General features: G+C 35.9%; 1 protein-coding gene across 5 annotated transcripts in view; it reads left to right on the top strand.

Moving 5' to 3' along the window:
• Positions 1-21,058, top strand: part of Usp34 (ubiquitin specific peptidase 34) — a 194,576-nt gene that overhangs the window by 58,179 nt on the left and 115,339 nt on the right. For 4 of the 5 annotated variants that reach the window (XM_029544913.1, XM_021210274.1, XM_029544911.1 and 1 more), the window contains 11 exons: positions 3,539-3,664; positions 3,848-3,977; positions 4,860-4,895; positions 5,340-5,470; positions 6,055-6,782; positions 9,406-9,620; positions 12,359-12,474; positions 12,564-12,691; positions 14,694-14,783; positions 16,181-16,276; positions 20,042-20,124. In XM_029544913.1, coding sequence (XP_029400773.1) covers positions 3,539-3,664; positions 3,848-3,977; positions 4,860-4,895; positions 5,340-5,470; positions 6,055-6,782; positions 9,406-9,620; positions 12,359-12,474; positions 12,564-12,691; positions 14,694-14,783; positions 16,181-16,276; positions 20,042-20,124 — 1,879 coding nt within the window. The remainder of the gene's footprint in view (positions 1-3,538; positions 3,665-3,847; positions 3,978-4,859; positions 4,896-5,339; positions 5,471-6,054; positions 6,783-9,405; positions 9,621-12,358; positions 12,475-12,563; positions 12,692-14,693; positions 14,784-16,180; positions 16,277-20,041; positions 20,125-21,058) is intronic. The other variant, XM_029544912.1, reaches the window with a different exon arrangement.

Below are 21,058 nucleotides of genomic sequence, written 5' to 3'. Positions count from 1 at the left end.
TTTTTTTTGTTTTTATATTTAGTGTTTTAATTATATGATGTGGAGTTTATATTTTGTCTTGTTTGTTTCTGGTCCTGTGTATTTACTGCTGTTCTGTATATCTCTTGTACATGAATGGACCTTTTCTAACATCTAATGTTTGGGAATGTTTCATTTGTTTATATTGAAAATATTTTCTATCTTTTATGTTCTTTTTTTAGTTTAACTTCCGTTTTTAGTTTAATCCCAGACATTAAAGTACGGTTTCTTCCCCTTTCCTTCTATGTTCTATATTCATTGATTTGATTTTTTTCATGGCATTTGCCAGTATTTACTTTTCATAGTTTTAAAAGCCTTGTTTTTCTTACTCAGATGCAGCTCTTACCCAGCTTCTCCCCTAAGCCTGATAGTCTGTCCTCTCTTTGTCCATTTTGACTATGAGGCTTTCTAGTGACTTCTGTTTGTGTTAGTGAATTTTGTTTTTAGCATCATTTAGTTTCTTTCTCAATATTTGTATCTCTTCATTGAATTTCATTTTTATATCCTGTATTGGCTTCTTTGTTCCATTTCAGTGTGTGTTATTTTGAAAGCCATATAGGAGTTTATGTTTTTTCATTTTTTTATTTATCACTATTCTTTTAGTTCTTTGGAATTTTGTCTAAGCAACTGTCATTTTAGGCCATTGCGGATGGGACTGGTAGATTTTGGAGAAGTGTTGTGATCCTTGTCTTCTTTGAACACACTTTTTTGTTTCTCTGAAGTAGATTTGGAGTTTATTATTCCAGTTAATACAAATTTTAAGCCTAGGGCTAAGAGAGAGACATGTTCAGGCAGAAAGTTAGATGGACCTGAGAATAGGGCACGGTGTGCTCAGGGTGGGTTGCCTCTCAGTCTTTGAATTTCATTCATTTTGGTTTGTTTTATGTGTGTAGACGTTTTGTCTCTATGTGCCATTTGCATGCCTGCTCCTCCTAGAGGCCAGAAAGGAACGTAGGATTCCCTGGAACTAGAATTATAGAACATTGTGAGCTGCCATGTGGTTGGTGGCAGTCAAACTCTCTGGACGTGCAGCTAGTGATCTTAACCACTGAATCATTCCCCCAGCTCATAATTTATATTATTTTGACTTCTTTTGTATAGCTTTCAACCAATTCATCCCCATTTGGTGGTTATTAATGTAGCCTTATTAATTTCGGGAGAGGGGACTCATTTTGCCTTGGTTTTTCATGTATTTGCTTTGTGGAGAAGTCATTTCGGATTTTTTGGTTTTCTTTTAATTCTTATTTATTTATTTATTTATTTATTTATTTATTTATTTATTTATTTATTGTAAGTACACTGTAGCTGACTTCAGACACTCCAGAAGAGGGCATCAGATCTTGTTACGGATGGTTGTGAGCCACCATATGGTTGCTGGGATTTCAACTCGGGACCTTTGGAAGAGCAGTCGGTGCTCTTACCCGCTGAGCCATCTCACCAGCCCCTTCTTTTAATTCTTAATCGGTGGTGTATTCAAGTATACATGTGTTCATTTACCTGTAGTTATGCACAAGTATATTCACATGAAAGCCTGAGGGCTATATGAGGTGTATTTTTTTCTCACACTCTACCTGTGACCTGTCCGTCCATCCTCCCTGCCTCCTTCCCTCCCTTCTTCCTTTTTGATACATGGTTTTTCATTTAATCTGAAGCTCACTTGATCAGGTATGCCAACCTGGCTAGAAATCCCTTGGGATTCTCGTATCTTTTTGCTGATTACTGGTGCACTACCATGTCTTTTTGTACATGGATGCTTGGGATCTGAACTCATGCTCTCATGCTTGGGGACTATACGTGTGCTTTATTGACTGGACCTCTGCAAGAGCAGTGAGTGTCCTTAGCCACTGAGCCCTCTCTCCAGCCCTGGGATTCTTTTGTAACCTCCCGTAGTGTGTTTTGGGAAGTACCTCAATGAAAGTATATTTTTCCATTTCAACTCTTATAATTTTGAACTCTTTAACTTTTTGTTATGTAATTTTCCTACGGGTGATCTTTGTTCAAACACTGTATTCTTGAAGGATTTTACTAAAAGAGGTGACTAAACCAGCTCAGTCAGTCAACAGGGTCTCAAGCGAGGGAGTGAGGATTGAAAAAGAAAAACAGACAAATTATCACATGGCTCCAGCCCACACTGAGGCTGAAGCAGGTTTATGTCTCTCCAGCCTGCTTTATATCATTCCAGGTATATCCCAAAAAACATGGTCAGTTCTTAGATCAAAAAGTCATCAAGTGAAGTAGTAAACGAGGAGATCACACTAGAAAGCAATTAAGTGAAGTAGTAAGCCAAAGGCTCACACACGGCAGCATGTAAGTAGCAAGCCAAGAGGTCACGCGTGGTAGTCAGTCAGCAAAGCAGTGAACAGTGCCCATGGGCTCTGTTGCTGACATTCTTGTCTGAGCCCAGTGACAAATGCCAGATTCCCATGCCACCAAAAGCTCTCAACAGATAGGCATAAGCTCTTAAAGGCCCTACCCCTGGCCCCCATGTGTGTGAGGAGGAGGGTCAGGTTTATGATATAGGCCTGGCTGGCCTGGAACTTGATCTGTAGACCAGGCTGGTCTGGAAATCACAAGAGATTCATCTCCCTTTGCCTCTCACGTGGTGGGGTTAAGGGTGTGTGCCACCCATGTGCTTTTGAAAGGTTTTATAATATAGGTGTGGGAAAGTCTTTGTCCAGATGCTCTAATGATGGCAAGCCCTTTGAAACTCGAAATCTCCCTCCTCTTCTCTCCCCTTCCCTCCCCTCCCCATGACATTTATTAAATAGTTAATATTACATTTTTGTTGTATATTTTAGATTTCTACTTTTTATTAGATTTTTTTCCTATCATTTGGTTTAGTCTTGAATTATTTTGATAAGAATTTCTAGTATGTTCTTTAGAAATTGTTGAATATTTGTAATACTCTAATAATCCGAATATAATCTACCTGAAAGCATTTTACTTGTTCCTTTTTTGTTGTTGTTTTCTCAAATCATTTTTTAAACATTTTATGTAATATTTTATGTATATGCATGTTTTGTCTACATGTATGTCTGTGTACTACATGTGTACAATGCCTAGCAGAGGCCAAAAGAAGGCTTCGGATTCCCATGGGACTGGAGATACACTGCCATTTGGGTGCTGAAAATTAAGTCCTGGACACTGGAGGTGCAGCCAGGTGCTCTTAGCTGCTGAGCCATCTCTTTAGCCCCTGTTCTTGGTTTTAATTGCCTATATTACAGCCATTATTTTTAGTATTGGGTACCAAACCCAGATTTTCACACTCAAGGCATGTATTTCCCCAATCTCTTCTAGGTCCCCCCCCCCCCCGACTAAAAGTTAGATTGTAGTTTGTTTGTTTTAGATAAGTCAGTTAAAATTTGCTTTTAATTTAAAAAAATAGTACCATTTATGCTATCCAGTAATTATTCTTTTTTCCAATATATGAAATGTTTGTTGACTTTACAACCTGGCTTTTTTATGTCATTTAATTAGTTTACTTTGGGCAATTTGTTAAATGTTTGTCTCTTTATTTTAGCTGAAACACTGTAGTCGATATATTCATGACTTATTCCCTTCACTCATCAAGAATCTGGATCCTGTGCCACTTAGACATTTACTTAATCTGGTCTCAGCTCTTGAACCAAGTGTTCATACTGAACAGGTAATGTGTTGAGAATAGACTGGTATGTTTTGTTTTCTGCACAATGAGGATTTTGCTTAGTTGTTAAGATAACTTCACTTTTAATTCTTGTACCATTTTAATGTCATTTAGATTTTAAAAAAGAAGTTAAAATTTTTTTATATGTCTGCCCCAGCGCTTCTAACCTTAATCTCTCTCTTTTAGACACTGTACTTGGCATCTATGTTAATTAAAGCTTTGTGGAATAATGCACTTGCAGCTAAGGCTCAACTATCTAAACAGAGTTCTTTTGCATCTTTATTAAACACTAATATGCCCATTGGAAATAAGAAAGGTTAGTCAAGCATATTGTACCACAATAAGTTTTACCACATTTTGAATTTATACTAAGGTGTTAAGTATTTTCTACTAGTACATTTTGTACACTCATATCTTATTATTCAAAATGCTGTAAACCCTACAACTCTGTTGAATAAAGACTTGTTCTTATACATAGAAAACCCTTCATCTTTGCTCATGTATCTGGTCACTGTCTAGTCATAAGTGCACTACAAATAATATGTAAAGGAACTTTAGCGGGTATTTGCAAGCCTGAGAATGGAAGTTTGTGAAAGAAGTATATGAATCAAAAACGAATTTTGTGTTTAGACCTCTAAAGTTCTAGAATAAACACAGTCTGGGGCACATTAAAATCACATGTATTTCAGATAAAAGATACTTTGCATGTACTCACCAGTTCACCTTCCCTCAAAGTGAAGTGTGGGATAGGAATCCTGTTTAGAATGGGAAGGATGCTATGTATCAGATGATTAATAACGTGTTTCTGGGTACTGGTTTTTGCTGAACCTTTAAACAATGTACATATTTTCAGAAGTTAGTAAATTTTTTCATGTTTAATTTTTCTTTCTTTTGGAAAAGGACAAAATGTTAAGTAATTTTCAGTTTAGAACACAATTCTGTCTTTGGATTTTTTACATCAGAGTTTTTCTAACTTGTTGGTTGCATGTATGGGTAATTTTGAAAGAGTTCTAAAACTATATACTTAAACCTAGAGTTTTCTTTTGATATATGCTACTGTTCTAGAACCTTCTGTGCAGGTACCCTCAATAACCAACAGGCTTCCTTATCTGTATCTTACTTACATAAACATCTGTGCTATCCTAGAGAAGCTCAGTCACTTAGAATGTTTCCCTCCTGTTTTTTCCTTTTCCTTCAGAGGAAGAAGAGCTTAGAAGAGCAGCTCCTTCACCTTGTAAGTCAAGCCTTAGAATGCATGACAGTGTGACTTTGGAGTTCTGGTGGTCTTTGAGCTCATTCATTTTATTTAGTGTATATATGTTTTTCAAGTTTATGCTACAGTCACAATTACATTTTGAGAAAAAGACAGATTTTTAAACTGAACTATTCATCTTACCTTTTTCTTTGTAAATCTCTCCTATGGAAGCCCTAAGCCTGCTGGACAGCAAACAACTGTGGCAGTGAGCAAAGGCCCCGTGCTTCCTCTTAGCAGCTTCATTTAAAATCATTAGCATTTAGAGTTGAATGTTTATCTTTTTTAGAAATAACAAATTTGGAGGTTTTATTTTTGGCCGGTTAGCATAATGTTTGATAAATAATGAAAGGAATCAAAGCATGGTATCCTATCAGATGTATGCTAATTAAAATCAGAAACAAAAATGTAAAAATTTATTTTTAGGGTCCCCTGCAGCAAGTCCTCAAAGTAGTGATAACAGTGACACACATCAGAGTGGAGCCAGTGACATTGAAATGGATGAGCAGCTTATTAATAGAAACAAACATGTGCAGCAGCGACTGTCTGACACTGAGGTAAGGACGTACCCCGAGTCTCTCGAGAAACTTACAGAATTGGTGCCATATTTGTTATTTCAACTGAGAATGTAAATACTGCTCTGGCATCTCTTTACATAGGACTTTGATGTTTTTTTTGAGGGTTATATTCATATTCATATTCGTAGTGTTCAAAGAAATATGGCAGGACTGTTGTTAGCATTTTTAAAAAGTATGTTGTGGCCATGTAGTGGTGGTATACGCCCTTAATCCCAGCACTTGGGAGGCAGGCAGGTGGATTTCTGAGTTTGAGGCCAGCCTGGTCTACAGAGTGAGTTCCAGGACAGCCAGAGCTACACAGAGAAACCCTGTTTGGAAAGAAAAAAAAAGTATGTTGTGGGCTCAAAAGATAGAGCAAAAGTAAAGGCACTTGCCACCAAGACTGACAGACCAAGGATCCCGTGATCCACAGCAGAAGGGAACCAACTCCTGTAAGTTGTCCTTTGAGCTTCACATGTATGCCATAGCTCATGTGCATGTAGACACTCGTAATAAATCAAGTTAGCCAGTTTTTTTCTTCTTAGCTGGTCTGAATTTATAAATATATTTGTTTATAAATACAGGAATCCATGCAAGGAAGTTCTGATGAAACTGCCAACAGTGGTGAAGACGGAAGTAGTGGCCCTGGTAGCAGTAGTGGGCATAGTGATGGATCTAGCAATGAAGTCAATTCAAGCCACGCAAGCCAGTCTGCTGGGAGCCCTGGAAGTGAGGTGCAATCGGAAGACATTGCAGACATCGAGGCCCTTAAAGAAGAGGAGGAGGAGGAGGAGGAAGAGGAAGAGGAGGAAGAAGAGGAAGAAGAAGAAGATGATGAAGAAGAAGATGAAGAAGAAGATGATGATGACGACGATGATCATGGTCACAATCCTGCCAAAAATACTTGTGGTACAGAACTTCGAAACAGAAAGTTAGAAAATCCAGCAGGCATTTGCTTGGGGGAATCCCAAGGCACATCTGAAAGGAATGGGACAAATAGTGGCACAGGGAAGGATCTGGTTTTTAATACTGAGCCATTGCCATCTGTAGATAACCGAATACGAATGCTAGATGCCTGTGCTCACGCTGAAGACCCAGAACATGCTATTTCAGGGGAAGTGAGTTCTGCTCACTTAGCACAAGGTTCTCAAGAGGCTTGCATCACACCAAGTGGGGACTTCCTTGGGGAGACGATTGGGAATGAGTTGTTTAATTGTCGGCAGTTTATTGGTCCACAGCATCATCACCACCACCACCACCACCACCACCACCACCACCATCACCACCACCACCACCACCACCACCATGATGGGTAAGAAATGCTTAGTTTGCATTTCTTGTAGTAAAATATTGCTAGTGTTTCTTCAAATCCTATTTATTTTAGTTAAATACTATTTAGGAGTAGTGTAATGCCAAATATAAATGCAGTTTTCAAATAAGTAATTTTAAATTTTATTTTGTCAACTTAAAAAAAATGCAAAATAAAGGCTAAGACTATGATTGTTGCTAGTGTACCTGAAGGCCTTGGTTCACTCCACAACACTGAAAAAGTAAGGCTCATTTTATTTACATACTTAAATGCTTAAAAGATCCTAAATACCTTAACCATTACAAAAACTAAAGTACTTTGCGTTTTCTTTTTAAATATTGGATGGTACATGTATGCTTGCTTTTGCAAAGCTGGGCATTAGATCCAGGACTTTGCTTGTGCTGTAAGTGCACGTGTTTAGCTTTCTTCTTGATGCACCTCAGTGTTTACGGTAGAATCACAGTACATCTCTATTTAAAACAGTTTTCTTCTCTGTTTAATGGCCACAGGTGGACAACAGATGTTGTACTATTTTATTAGGCAGCATAAGTTCGAAGCATACACTTCTTCAACTCTTTGTAGCAATTCTCTGAAAGCACATCTAAGAACACTTGTGGGAATTGGATTAAATGTTGATGAAAAACATTGATCTAATCTTAGGTTATTATTAAGGATGATTGCGCTAAAAGGTTTTTGTGTTTGTGAAGTATTATCTGTTGTATTCAACAGTTAAGTGGTTCTGTTATCTGTGGAATTAAGTAGAACTAAGTCCTTAAGTTTTTTAAATTTTTCTCTTCCTCCTCCTCCTCTCCTCCTCCTCTTCTTCTTCCTCCTCTTTCTCTCCCTCTTCCTCCTCCTCCTCTTGTTCTTTTTATTTATTATTATTATTTGAGGTAGTATCTAACTGGGTAGACCAGGTTGTCCTCAAACTCACAAGAGATCCACGAGCTTCTGCTTGGAATGACAGGCTTGTGCCACCATGCCTGGAACCTTCTTTGCTTACAAAAACAAAACAAACAACAATAATAGAAGTGTTATAGGATTATTGGGAAAATTTCATAGGTCACTGTGCTTGCCACAAATGTGTTATTAACTTTTGACCTGCGATTTATTGTCAGTATAAGTAGATATCTTGGTCGATGTTAAGAGAGAAAAGTTTGGTTTATCATAATTATTTCTAAGAGAGGCTTGCTATTTAGCCAAATTTTGCAAAATTCAGTTAAGTGAAGTCTATATATATATGTTATTTTATTTTTATTTTCATCATAAAGGTATTCAAGTTTTTCAGGCACTGTTCTTTTAATTTTTTAATAATTTATTTATCTATTTTAGTTTATTGCTTTCCCTGCATGTATGTCCTCTGGAACCGGAGTTACAGTTTTTAGCTGCCGTATGGGTATTGGGAATTGAACCTAGGTCCTCTGGAAGAATAGATAGTGCTCTTAACTTCTGAGCTTTTAGATCAAGGCAGTGTTCCTTACTCTTGCCACTATGGACCTTTTAGGACCAGATGATTCTTTTGTTTTGAATTCATGACTATTTGGATGTTCTTGGATATTGTTGGAGGTTTTGCAGCATCCTCAGTTCTTGTCCTTAGATGTCAGTCTCCCTCATTTGTAGCAATAACAAGATAAAAATGTATTTAGACATTGTTAAATATCTCTGTGGGCTAACTCAGCACTGATGAGTACATTTGGTTATTGTCTCATTTAGATGTTACCAACTTTCCCTAGCAATGCTGATGGTGAGTGATAAAACCAAGGTGCAGGGAGGACACTGAGTTTCAAAGATTGCATGTTGTTCGTAGGGCTCATTCACTTCCATAATAATTAGATCTACAGTGTCTACCTCTCAAGTTTAAATAATTGCACTTTTCATTCAGCCTTTTCCATAATCTGTTTGTATGGTATTTCTTGTCAGTCTCTGAATCAATCCTGACCTGAACCTTTCTTTGTTTTTTGTTGTTTTTTGATATCATGACAAATGCCCAGCATAGTATTATTTAGAAATAGTGCACTCCAGTAGCTCTTTGTTGAGTTGAAGGAAATTAGTTTGGAGACTGGAAATTTTTTGGTGGTGCTGAGGGTTAAGTGCAGGGCATTTTCCGTGTTAAGTTTGTGTTATACTATTGATTCATACTTTTGAGTCCTCCTCAGGAAATGTCAAGTCTACATAGATTGCTAGTTCATATATTGGTGTCTTTGTAGTTTTTAAGTGTTTCAATATTTTATAAGGCTAAAATGTTTCAACCTGTCTCTACTACTACACCACATAGCCCCCTTTCTGATGATAAATGTATCTGTACTAAATGTAACAAAAGAGAGTTAGAAAAGTTTATAGCAAGACACAGTACTACTATATAGCTCAACCTGCTTAGGCAGGTGGATCTCTAAGTTTGAGGCCAATCTGGTCTACATAATGAGTTCCAGAAAGCCCAGAGATACATAGGGAGACTGTTTGGAAAAACCAAAAAAGTTCTTATGATGTGTGATGAAATTATAGTTTCAAGGGCTGTTATACAGGAGAATTTGCATATCCTGCAGTAGGAATTGAATTTAATGCCTAGTACCCCTCCTCAAAACAAAGTTTGTGATTATTAAGTTTATGTTTTTCTGTTTTTTTGTAGACATATGGTTGATGATATGCTAAGTGCAGATGATGTCAGTTGCAGTAGCTCCCAGGTCAGTGCAAAATCAGAAAAAAATATGGCTGATTTTGATGGTGAAGAATCTGGATGTGAAGAGGAACTAGTTGAGATAAATTCACATGCAGAACTAACATCTCATCTCCAACAACATCTTCCCAATTTAGCATCTATTTATCATGAACATCTTAGTCAAGGTAAGTAAATATTATCTTGTTCAAAGCAGGATTAATTTAATTGCATAGTTAAAAAGAATAAACTGTTACTGTTATATTTAAATGATTTTGCTAAAATAATTTTAAAAATAACTTTTCCCCAAGAGACTAAAATCATAATTACTCCATTCTGAGTATAAATGAGACCTTTTAGTTAGAGGTACTGGAGTTGTATAAACAAGTGTTTTTTACATTGTCAGCAGTTACTCTGCTATTGGGGCGGTATTTTTATCAAGTGATGTTTGACTGAGAAAGACAATACATATTAAGGATAAGTAAATAAACATTTTGGAAATATGACTATAATAGAGTTTATTTTTAGGACTTTAGAACCCACAGATAAATACAACATAAAAGATCTTCACAAAAGTGTATGGTTCTACTTAAGTGAAATGTCTTAGAGTTTTCAGATCTGTAGAGACACGTAGGGCTTGCTTGGAGTTATGGAGGGCTGGGAAGATGAGAGCAGAGCACTGCTAAAGGATAAGGGTTTTATCTGGTGATGAAATGATTAGTCAGATCACCCTAAAGTGAAGTTAATACAGTAACAGGACCGTACCTGATTGGAGGACTGGAAACTTAGGGTAACGGAATAGTACAGTCCCAGCACTCATGTAGGGAACCTCAAAACTTGAAGCCAGCCTGTAGTTACAGAATGTAATCCTCTGTGTCCAAACTTCAACAGAATAATAATAGAGCAAGATGATGAAGAAGACCAATAACAAAGAAAGGGAAAAATGTTTAGAATTGACAATTTAAAGATCTTTAATTCTTTTCTTGATTTTATACCATCAGCAGATACCAGCTTAGGTTTTTATAATGATAGAGCATTACAATATTAGGAAACTTGGTAGATTGGGTTTTTGGTAAAGAGACTGTAGTGGGAATATGTTCTTTTGTAACAATGTAGTAATTTCATGTGTTCTTTCTAAGTAATCTATTGTATTGTGATTGTGCTGTTTTAGTGTACTTAGAGCTTCCAGACTGGATTCAATTCCATGTTTGTCACATTGTTACCATTCTTTTGTCATGTGTTCTCTCTAAGTAATCTATTGTATTGTGATTGTGCTGTTTTAGTGTACTTAGAGCTTCCAGACTGGATTCAATTCCATGTTTATCACATTGTTACCATTCTTTTGTCATACGTTAATCCATATGGTTATGTATTACTGTTCCAAACTCATTTTTCAAACGTTTTAGTCCCCTAGTGAACCCCTCCATTGAGATGAGCAGTTAAATGTGATCCAGGAATGATATATGCTTATATTCTCAGGTTCTCAGAAGGTTGGTGGAGAAGGTTTTTTGTAGCTTAGTAGTCTGAGGTCAGCTTGGACTGCATAGTAAACCACTTTCTCCAAAACAAACAAATAAAAAAAACCTGGACCAAAGATTTCATAAAAGAAGATATGTAGAAAAGATTATAGTATAGTCTACATTAGTTAGTACTGTATACATATCAGAACAAATAAAAATCAGGGTTAACATTAAGAATGTACAAGTTGTTAAGAGCATTCACTGACTGTTCTTCTAGGAAACTCTGGTTCAATTCCCAGTACTCACATGATGTTTACAAATGTATGAAATTCCAGTTCCAGGGGATCTGGTACCCTCTCACATACATAAACATGCAGGCAAAATACCAATATACATAAAATAAAAATAAATCTTTTAAAAAAGAATGTATAATAGCTGGTTTATAAAATATCAGCCACTTTGGAGAAACATTTTATTAGAACATCTTATTTGTAAATTAGATTTTTTTTTTAAATTGGCTATTTGAAGTAAATCATCCAATTTCTATTTTTAAAAAGATTTATTTTAATTTTTTTGAGTGTTGGTGTTTTGCCTGTATGTATGTCTATGTGCAGTGTACATTCATTGCCAGTGGAGGTCATAAGAGAGTTTCAGATCCCTAGGGAATGGAGTTAACAAAATAGTTGTGAACCACCATGTGGGTGCTGGCATTCAAACCTGGGTCTCTGCTCTGCTCTCTGCTCTTCCCCTCTTTCCTCCCTCTACTTCTGCCCTCCCTCCTTCCCTTCCTTTAAGCCAAACAGGTTTTGTTTTCGTTGTTTGTTTGTTTTAAAGATTTATTTATTATTATATCTAAGTACACTGTAGCTGTCTTCAGGTGCACCAGAAGAGGATGGCAGATCTCATTACAGATGGTTGTGAGCCATCATGTGGTTGCTGGGGTTTGAACTCAGGACCTTCTGAAGAGCAGTCGGTGCTCTTAACCACTGAGCCATCTCTCCAGCCCCCGTTTGTTTTGTTTTTTGAGACCGCATGTCTCTGTGTAGCCGTGGCTCTCCTGGAACCCTGCCTCTGCCTCCTGAGTGCTGGGACTGAAGAAGGAATGCGCAAACTAAGTATAAGGATTTTAAGTGGTTATACCAAAGAACATCTACTGGAATATCCAGTTATTAGTCTTATTTCAGATTTTATATATATATATAATCTTTTCTTTTGATGTGATTCATATTTATTTATATATAATATATGTATATATTTATTAAAAATAGTAGAGAAAATAGAAATGAAAACTACTATTTTACTTTAGCCTTCACTATAAACATACCTATTGATATTCATTCATTAGTGAAAGAACTGTTTTGATATATTTTATAATCTCAAAATTTGCTGTTAGAGTTTTGTTAGGATTCGTTAATCTGTAAATTCTGTAATTTCTGATTACATTCAACTGTCTTTCTCTCTTTTAGGACCTGCAGTTCATAAACATCAATTCAGTAGTAATGCTGTGACAGATATTAATTTGGATAATGTTTGCAAGAAAGGAAATACTTTATTATGGGATATAGTGCAAGATGATGATGCAGTAAGTTGTATAGTAAATCCAAAGAACATAAAAATCACAGCAAAATGGAATCAGTATAAGTAATAACTACATGTACTTTGTTTTTGTAGATTAATCTTTCTGAAGGATTAATAAATGAAGCAGAGAAACTTCTCTGTTCTTTGGTTTGTTGGTTTACGGATAGACAGATTCGAATGAGATTCATTGAAGGCTGCCTTGAAAATTTAGGGAACAACAGGTAAAGACGAATTACCATTTTTCTTGTTGAATAACAGTGTTTTCTATGCCTTTGTGTAGAATAGGTGTTCTATTCACGTTCTGTTACTGTTACAAGGTCAGTACCCCTTTTTATTCAACATCCAGGCTAGCTTATCTCTCACAGAAGGAAAAGAATAGTAACACTTTCTTTATCTTCAAGATAGTGACATTCATTATGATACTTTCACACATAGCTTATATATATATATTTTTGATCCTGGCAACACAGTTGTGCTTCTTTTGTTTTCAAATTGCATTAAATGCCAGCTTTTTTTTTTTTTTTTAAATGAAAAGTAAAATCAGCATGTATAATGTCTCTTCAATTCACATCAACACATTCACATATACAGTATATACCTAGAAACACAACCAGTTATTCTGGGCCAGTGAGATAATCCAGTAGATAAATAAAAGCACATGCTGCCAGGCTTAAAGCCTGGGTTTGAATTCCTGGACCCAAATCCTGCTTCCACTGCTTACAACTTATGCATTGATCTTCACATACATGCCTTGCGAGGACACATGCAAGTAGCTGTATATTGTTTTCAATTTTAAACACAAACACACCACCTATTCTTTAGGAAGCTTGAGAGAGGTCTATTTAATAATGAGTCTAGATTTTAGACTGTAGATACAGCTTAGGTGATAGAGTGCTTGCTTAGTTTGTACAAACCTAGGGTTAATCCCCAGCACATAAACCAGGCCTAGTGGCTAATAAGGATCATTCAGGTCACCAGGTTTGCTTGAAAAGTGATTTTTTTTCCTTACTGAGCCATTTTATTGACAAACATGTTTGAGTATTTCAAAATACTTAGAAATTTTAAATATTTATTCAAAATATTTACTTAGTTCTTATTATCTTTATTACTGTTCTATTACTTTTTAGTTTATACCAGTATAGTGTGTTTCTATCCTCTTTTATTAAATACTGTTTTCTAGTTTTTTCACTACTTTTTCTTTCTTTATCCTTCAAACTTTTATGAACCATGTTATATTTTCATATTCCTTGAAAATCTTGCGTTAAGCTCTTTAGCTGTTTTTAAGAGCAAGTATGTATTCAGTATATACTTTTACATATAGATTTTAATTCATAAAACAAAGCTTGTTGCACAGCAACCTCCTACCTACTTTTGCTACACACACAGTTGTACCCAGGACCTTACAGATCTTAGGTAAATAGTGCACTATTGTGTTGTATCCCAACCTAAAGGTAAGTACTTGACCAACTGAGCTGGCTCCTCAGCACCTCTCCTTAGATTTTAGGAGTGATTCCTTCTCCTTTAATGCTCTTCTTTGGAATATGAAGTGCAATTTTATTAGAAATACAGAATATATAAGGCAGTGATCAGTTTCAATATAAATAATAATTTGGGAAAGAGATAATAACTATGATAAACATTTTCAAGAAAAAAATACTTTAAAAGGCTTTTTCATCTTGGTTTTAACCCAGTTATTTTTACTTTATTTTATTTCATTTTATTTGTTTATTTTATTTTGTTAGGGTTTTGGTTTATTTGTTTCCAGACAGGTTCTCACTGTGTAGCCTTGAATTCACAGCCTCCAAAATGTGGTAGTTCACCCAACATTCCTGCCCTTTGTATCTTAAGTCTTGGTTTGAAGGTTTTGAACCTGGAATTTTCTGTCTACACAGATAAGTTAGACATTAGAAACAAAATCATTTTTTTTAAGGATATATGTAAGATACATTAAGAACATTTATACTCGAGATTTTTTTTGGGGGGGGGGGGGGGTTTGAGACAGGGTTTCTCTGGGTAGCCCTGGCTATCCTGGAACTCACTTTGTAGACCAGGTTAGCCTCGAACTCAGAAATCTGCCTGCCTCTGCACTCCGGAGTGCTGGGATTAAAGGCTTGCGCCACACCCCCAGCTTATACTTGAGATTCTTAAGGGCCAGATTTCTTTTAAAAACTTAGAGTCACTTCCTTGTTTTATCTATGAATGTGTGCTTTTTCTTTTTTTCAGATCAGTGGTGATTTCACTTCGTCTTCTTCCAAAACTGTTCGGTACTTTTCAGCAGTTTGGAAGCAGTTATGATACTCATTGGATTACAATGTAAGTGATTACATGATTCAAAATACTTGTTAAGAGGTCTTGGAAAATTATATTGCCAAGCTTTTACTGTGACTAAGTAAAAAAATTGGGTTCTATAATTTAAATATTTTGTACCCCTTTTCCGTCTTTTAACCATGTAACATAATTGCTAGTAGATCTTTGTTTTCTTTGTAGTTTGAGAATAATACTGTAGCACTCAGTGCCCCAACTCTAGAGAGAACCGTAGAGAACTCCTGTGGTATAAGACCACCTTATAATAGTGATAACCTTAATATTGCCATGTTATCCTTTATACTTACAGAGAAGTTATAATTAATTAATTCTAAAATAATTCTTTCAAGGGTAGTGCTCTGGTAGGATAAAAAGCTCTGAGCTCTTGTGCTGTTTACAGTTATTCAGCATTTTGGCATATCATACATCACTCTAATCTCTTAAACTTTTTATTTGGTTTGTATATTTTTTTGTTCATGTTGAGACGATCTTACTTTGTTGTCCTGTTTCACATGGTGCTTTCTGTTTAGACTGTAGTGAGTTCATGAGATAGTCTCCAAAACAAAGAAAAGACAAATCAGTGCTTTTGTCCCTTCATAGATGTTGAATTTTTAGAATTACGGGCACTAAAGAGATGACACTTCTTAAGAGCATTCTATTACTAGGATTTGATTTTCAGCATCCTCATGGTAATGTAATCCACCAGTCTCAGGGGGTCTGACAGCCTCTTCTCTTTTCCTTTTGGCACTGAATGCAAATGGTGTACGGTGAACACTTAAGCAAAATACCCATACACTTGAAAAATAAAATGATAATATTTGTTTTACCTTAAAAATATATTATTTACTTCATTAAATTTTATGTGTATGGATATGCTTTGCCTGTATGTGTGTTTGAGCATCTAATGGGTCCAGTACCTGTGGAGGCTAGAAAGAGTGTCTTATCCTCAGGGATTGTAATAGTAGTGATAAGCTGCTCTGTGGGTGCTAAAAATGGATCCTAGGATTCTCTGGGAGAACAGCCAGTGCTATTAACCACTAAGCCATCTCTACAGCCCAATAAATTAAAAAAAAAAAAAAATTGACATATAGTCTTACAGCTTTGGCAAGCCTGGAACTTGCTAATAAGTAGGCCAGGCTGGCCTTGAATTCATAAAGATCTGCCTGCATCCTATGTGCTGAGACTATAGATGTGTGCTGTCAGCCAGGCATGGTGATGCATGTCTTTAATTCCAGCAGTCTGAAGCCAATGTGATCTACAGAGAAAGTTCCAGGAGTACACAGAGAAACCTTATCCCAAAAAAAGCCAAACCAAACCAAACCAAAAAGTTGTACATTTGAAGATTTCTTAACCTTTGCTCCTTTTGCTCTCTGTCTCTAAGATTGTTCTTCCCTTTAATTGGGCAGGTGGGCAGAGAAGGAGCTGAACATGATGAAGCTTTTCTTTGACAACCTGCTGTATTACATTCAGGGTATAAGGGAAGGCAGGCAAAAGCATGCACTGTAAGTAATGTTTTGAGTAAGTCATATGACTTCTTGTCCTCTCACAGATAATTTTCTGCTTTTCTTTCATTAATATGTAAAAAGTATAATATTTTTATAAAAATTATAAGAGAAATCAGATATTGCAAGATTTTTATGAAGTTATTTTCATAATTCTTAGTAAAGTTAGGTAGTTTAACTTGGGTTGGTTAATTTTCACTATTGAAATTGTTGGAAGTCATTGTTGTTAAGATGTAAGAGTAAACGTTTTCACCAAGTGATGGTGGTAGGCCAGGACTTTAATCCCAGCACTCTTGAAGCAGAGATAGGTGGATCCCTGAGTTGGGGACCACCTAGTCTATAGGATGAGTTGACTGCCAGGGCTACATAGGGAAATCTTAGTTAAAAGCCCCCTAACCTCCCCCCCCCAATCCAGAAATCTTTAATGTTTTTCTAACGTAGTAGGACTTTGATTTTAAAATTGTGAATATATCTTTAAGTTACTTATTTTATATGTATGTTTTGCTTTCATGTCCACCAATGTTACTTGCTTTATCACTTTCATGCCTATTGGCTGCAGAAGGCCAGAAAAGTGGGCTTGGGATTCTCTGAACCTGGAGTTACTGACAGATGTGAGGTTTTGTGTGAATCAATAGGACATCAAGTGCTATCTTTTAATGATATATAGCAGCCCTTTTGAGGAAGACAGTCATCCCATTTTACAAACAAGATCACTAAAGATAGGAAACAGTAAATAACTTACCCAAGGACACATATGTAGTGAAGAATGGACCTAGTGTCCGTGTCTGGTCTTTTTACTCGAATTATGTCAACTTGACTCAAACAAACTCTTTTGGGAAGATGGAACCTCACCTGAGAAATGATGTTTATTTGATTGGCTTTTGGCCATGCTTTGGGGGAATTTTGTTGATTAATGATGGCGTGATGCCACCCCTGGGTAAGGGGTCTTAAGGGTATAAGAAAGTTTAGGCAAGCCATGAAAAGCAAAGCCAATGAACTACATTCCTGCATCGTGTCTTCAGTTTTTTGTTTGTTTGTTTTTTGGTTTTTCGAGACAGGGTTTCTCTGTATAGCCCTGACTGTCCTGAAACTCAGTTTGTAGACCAGGCTGGCCTCGAACTCCGAAATCCACCTGCCTCTGCCTCCCAAGTGCTGGGATTAAAGGCATGCGCCACCAGGTCCTGCATGACTTCATTCAGTTTTTTATTTCAAATTCCTGCTACTGCCCTGCCCTTCTCTTCATTCTCTGGTGGGCTGTGATTGGGACATGCAAGCCAAATAAAATAAACCCTTCCTTCTCAAACTTGCTCTTGGTCATTTTATTTCTTACAGCAATAGGATGCAGACTAGGACATATGGCAAGCCTTTCACCATCTGAAATATTTTCCCCAGCCCTCCATTTATTATTTTGTTTTTAAGTATCACTTATGTTCTATGCCTGTGTGCATAATATTTCTTTTGTGCTTTATGCTTGGAACAAGCCGATTAAAATTTGTGTCAGTAACAATTTTGATGTCTAAGAAAATTTTCTGTCTAATACTTGAGTGACTGATAGATCCTTCATAATGTATTAGGGAGGGTCCTTTGAATCATGGAGCTAAGGGTTGACTTACGGAATAGTGAGGACAAAGTAACTGAACCTATATCCCTTGTAGAGTTACAAATCTCTTTTTATGAGAGGCATGTATAGGAGAAAAGAAATTTCCAAACTATAAGATATTTTGTAAAAATTAACAATTCTTCTTTTATGCCCTGCACTGATTTTCTTCAACTCATGCTGAAAGATATTCATTAACTGAACTGATTGATTAGGATTCACTTTAATTGATAGTGTTGCTGCTACAAAATGCCTGTCCATTTAGTCAAAGACTATATGGTGTTAAAGCCTTCAATTTCACTTAGATAGCATGTTAGGTAGGCTATGTTACTTACTGCTTTGCCCTTCTCCCTAACCTGCTATTTTCATCTTCATAAAAGGCACTGATAGGTACTTTAAATAGTCACTAAAGAGCAGAAAAGTTACTGGTTATAACTGGTTTTCAACCTTGAGATGGAGACCCCTTTCCGGGTTGAACAATAAAAACGAAAATAGGAATCACCTCAGACAATGAGAAAATATAGCTATTTACATTATGATTCATAACAGTAGCAAAATTATAGTTATGAAGTAGCAATGAAAAATAATTTTATTGTTTGGGATCACCACAACATGAGAAAATAGCGTACCACTGCTTTCAAACCTTTTAACCTTTAATCTTTTTTGTTTGATTTTTTGTTTGTTTGTTTGTTTGTTTGTTTGTTTTGAGACTGGGTTTCTCTGTATGGCCCTGGTTGTCCTGGGACTCAATTTGTAGACCAGGCTGGCCTCAAACTTCGAAATTCTCTTGCCTCTGCCTCCGAAGTGCTGGGATTATAGGTGTGTGCCACCACTGCCCAGCTTAACCTTGAATCTTAATAATAAATATAGGGTAGCTTTTTTGACCCTTTTGAAATTTTGCACTTAAAGAAAATTATAAGCATTTCTATTACAGGTTTGTCATAATTATCTGTTAACTTGGATGTAGGTTAGCAGTTAGGCTGGTAGCTGTTGTATGTTGGCCTAGCAATTTGGGCAGTTTGCAGGGCAATGTAATGTGTCTTTTGTCACAGAAATAAGTACTCATGGTTTAATCTCATTTCATAGAAACTCATCCTTCAGAACACAGTCCTCTTAGTTGCTGAAGCATCTTTAAATACAAATCCAATTGTTCTCACTTCCTCCCTTATCCCTGACCATTCAGGGACTCCTTTCTATCTCTAACATACAAAACTTTCTGGTATTCAGACTGGTCACTTTCTGGTCATCGCCTACCTTTTGAAAACCTTGCCTTTCCTTAGAATATGGTGCTTGGCAGATGCATACAAACTTAAATCTAGAAAGCTCTGTGAACTCACTTAGTGAACCAGGCTCACAGCAACTCTTATATTACCATTAAGCTTTGTTCAGTTAATTATTTAGGTTTGAAATAACATTCATAGCACTAGCTTATTATAGGATATTCTTTATGAGCTACTTTTATACTATGTTTTTTAGATAATCCCTAATATCTACATGGATAGTGATAACATGTGAGTCACAGATGAACATGCAGACTTCATTTGTTAACTTTTAATTTATGATAACTATAATATAATTTTAAAATGAAAAAAATTTTTATTGACAATTTATCATTCTTTTTTTTGAGTTTTTTCTTTTCGTTTTTTACTTACATACTTAAAAATACTAACTTGCGGGCCGGAGAGATTGCTCAGTGTTTAAGATTCATGGTAGCTTATAAACATATATGTCCAGGTTTGGGGGATCTGGTGGACTCTTCTAATTTTGCCACAGGTAAAACATTCATGTACATAAAAATCTAAAAGAAAACATTTTTTTAAAGGCTTAAAAATACTAATTTGAAATTACGCTTTAGTATAGTCTGGAAATTTCCATGAATTTCTTAATGCATCCAGTTGTATAATTAAGACAATGAGGCCTTATGAACTGTATGGAGTTTTTACATTTTTAGTGCATGTTATGACTAGGGATATCAAATATCTTCTACAATATCGCATCTTGTTGTGTGTGGTAATCTAGCCCTGTAATCCCAGTGCTTGGCCAGGTGAGGCAGGATGATTGCCATGAGTTCAAGGCTATCCTTCATCTGCAGTGTGGAGACACTGATTTAAAAATACACAAAAGAAGAAAGAATGAGGCTTGTGCTAATTCTTTTATGTTTTTTGTAGGTACAGCCATAGTGCGGAAGTTCAAGTTCGACTTCAGTTCCTGACCTGTGTGTTTTCAACCCTGGGATCCCCCGATCACTTCAGTAAGATTAGAGTTTCTCTTATATTTGTTTCTGTTTATATATGCATTTGCGTGTTAAAAATACATGAGATCAGTCTAGTTGTTAGTTAGCCTTGGTGACAAGTGCATTAATCTATCTATATGCTGGCATCAGACATTTAATTAAAACATTTTTGATAGACATTTCAAATAAAATCCCCATGGATTTTTATAATAATTTTTACGTATTTTTACATCATTCTTTGAGCATGAACTATTAAATATTTTTTTGAGGATATTATTAAACTATAAGAATGACCATGATAAATGCTCTTTGTGGCTTTACTTCTTTCAAATGTTAGTTTTTCAAGGTGTAAAGTATGCTTCTTAAAAATGCAAATAGGAGAAAATACCGCCTTAGGGTAACTACATCTTTTATCACTATTTTGTGGAATCTTGTAATTTTATTTAAATATAGTCACAAACATTATTCTTAAGGTTAATTTTTTAAAAAAATTGTTTGGGTATTTGGATGCTCCAATCACATTTCAAGTAATCTAAGCTGTTTCATTGATACTTTATTTTTTTTAATTCTAAATACAGATCAATTTTGTAGATTTAAGAATAGGGGCCTGGGCTGGTGAAATGGCTCAGCAGGTAAGAGCACCTGACTGCTCTTCTGAAGGTCCTGAGTTCAAATCCCAGCAACCACATGGTGGCTCCTAACCATCCCTAACGAGATCTGGCACCCTCTTCTGGGTTGTCTGAAGAAAGCTACAGTGCACTTACACATAATAAATAAATAAATAAATAAATAAATAAATAAATAAATAAATAAATCTTTAAAAAATTTTAAAAAACAAAACAAAACAAAAGCAAACAAAACAAAACAAAAGCAAAACAAAACAAAAAAACTGAATAGGGGCCAAATCTTCTTGATGGCTTTCTTACATGGAGGAGGGTCTGTGGTTCTTTCG

Source organism: Mus pahari, chromosome 13 (assembly GCF_900095145.1).
Source record: "Mus pahari chromosome 13, PAHARI_EIJ_v1.1, whole genome shotgun sequence".
In the NCBI taxonomy this organism is placed as follows: domain Eukaryota; kingdom Metazoa; phylum Chordata; class Mammalia; order Rodentia; family Muridae; genus Mus; species Mus pahari.
Note: the sequence above shows the minus strand (reverse complement) of the source record. Positions and strands in the feature narration are given on the sequence as shown.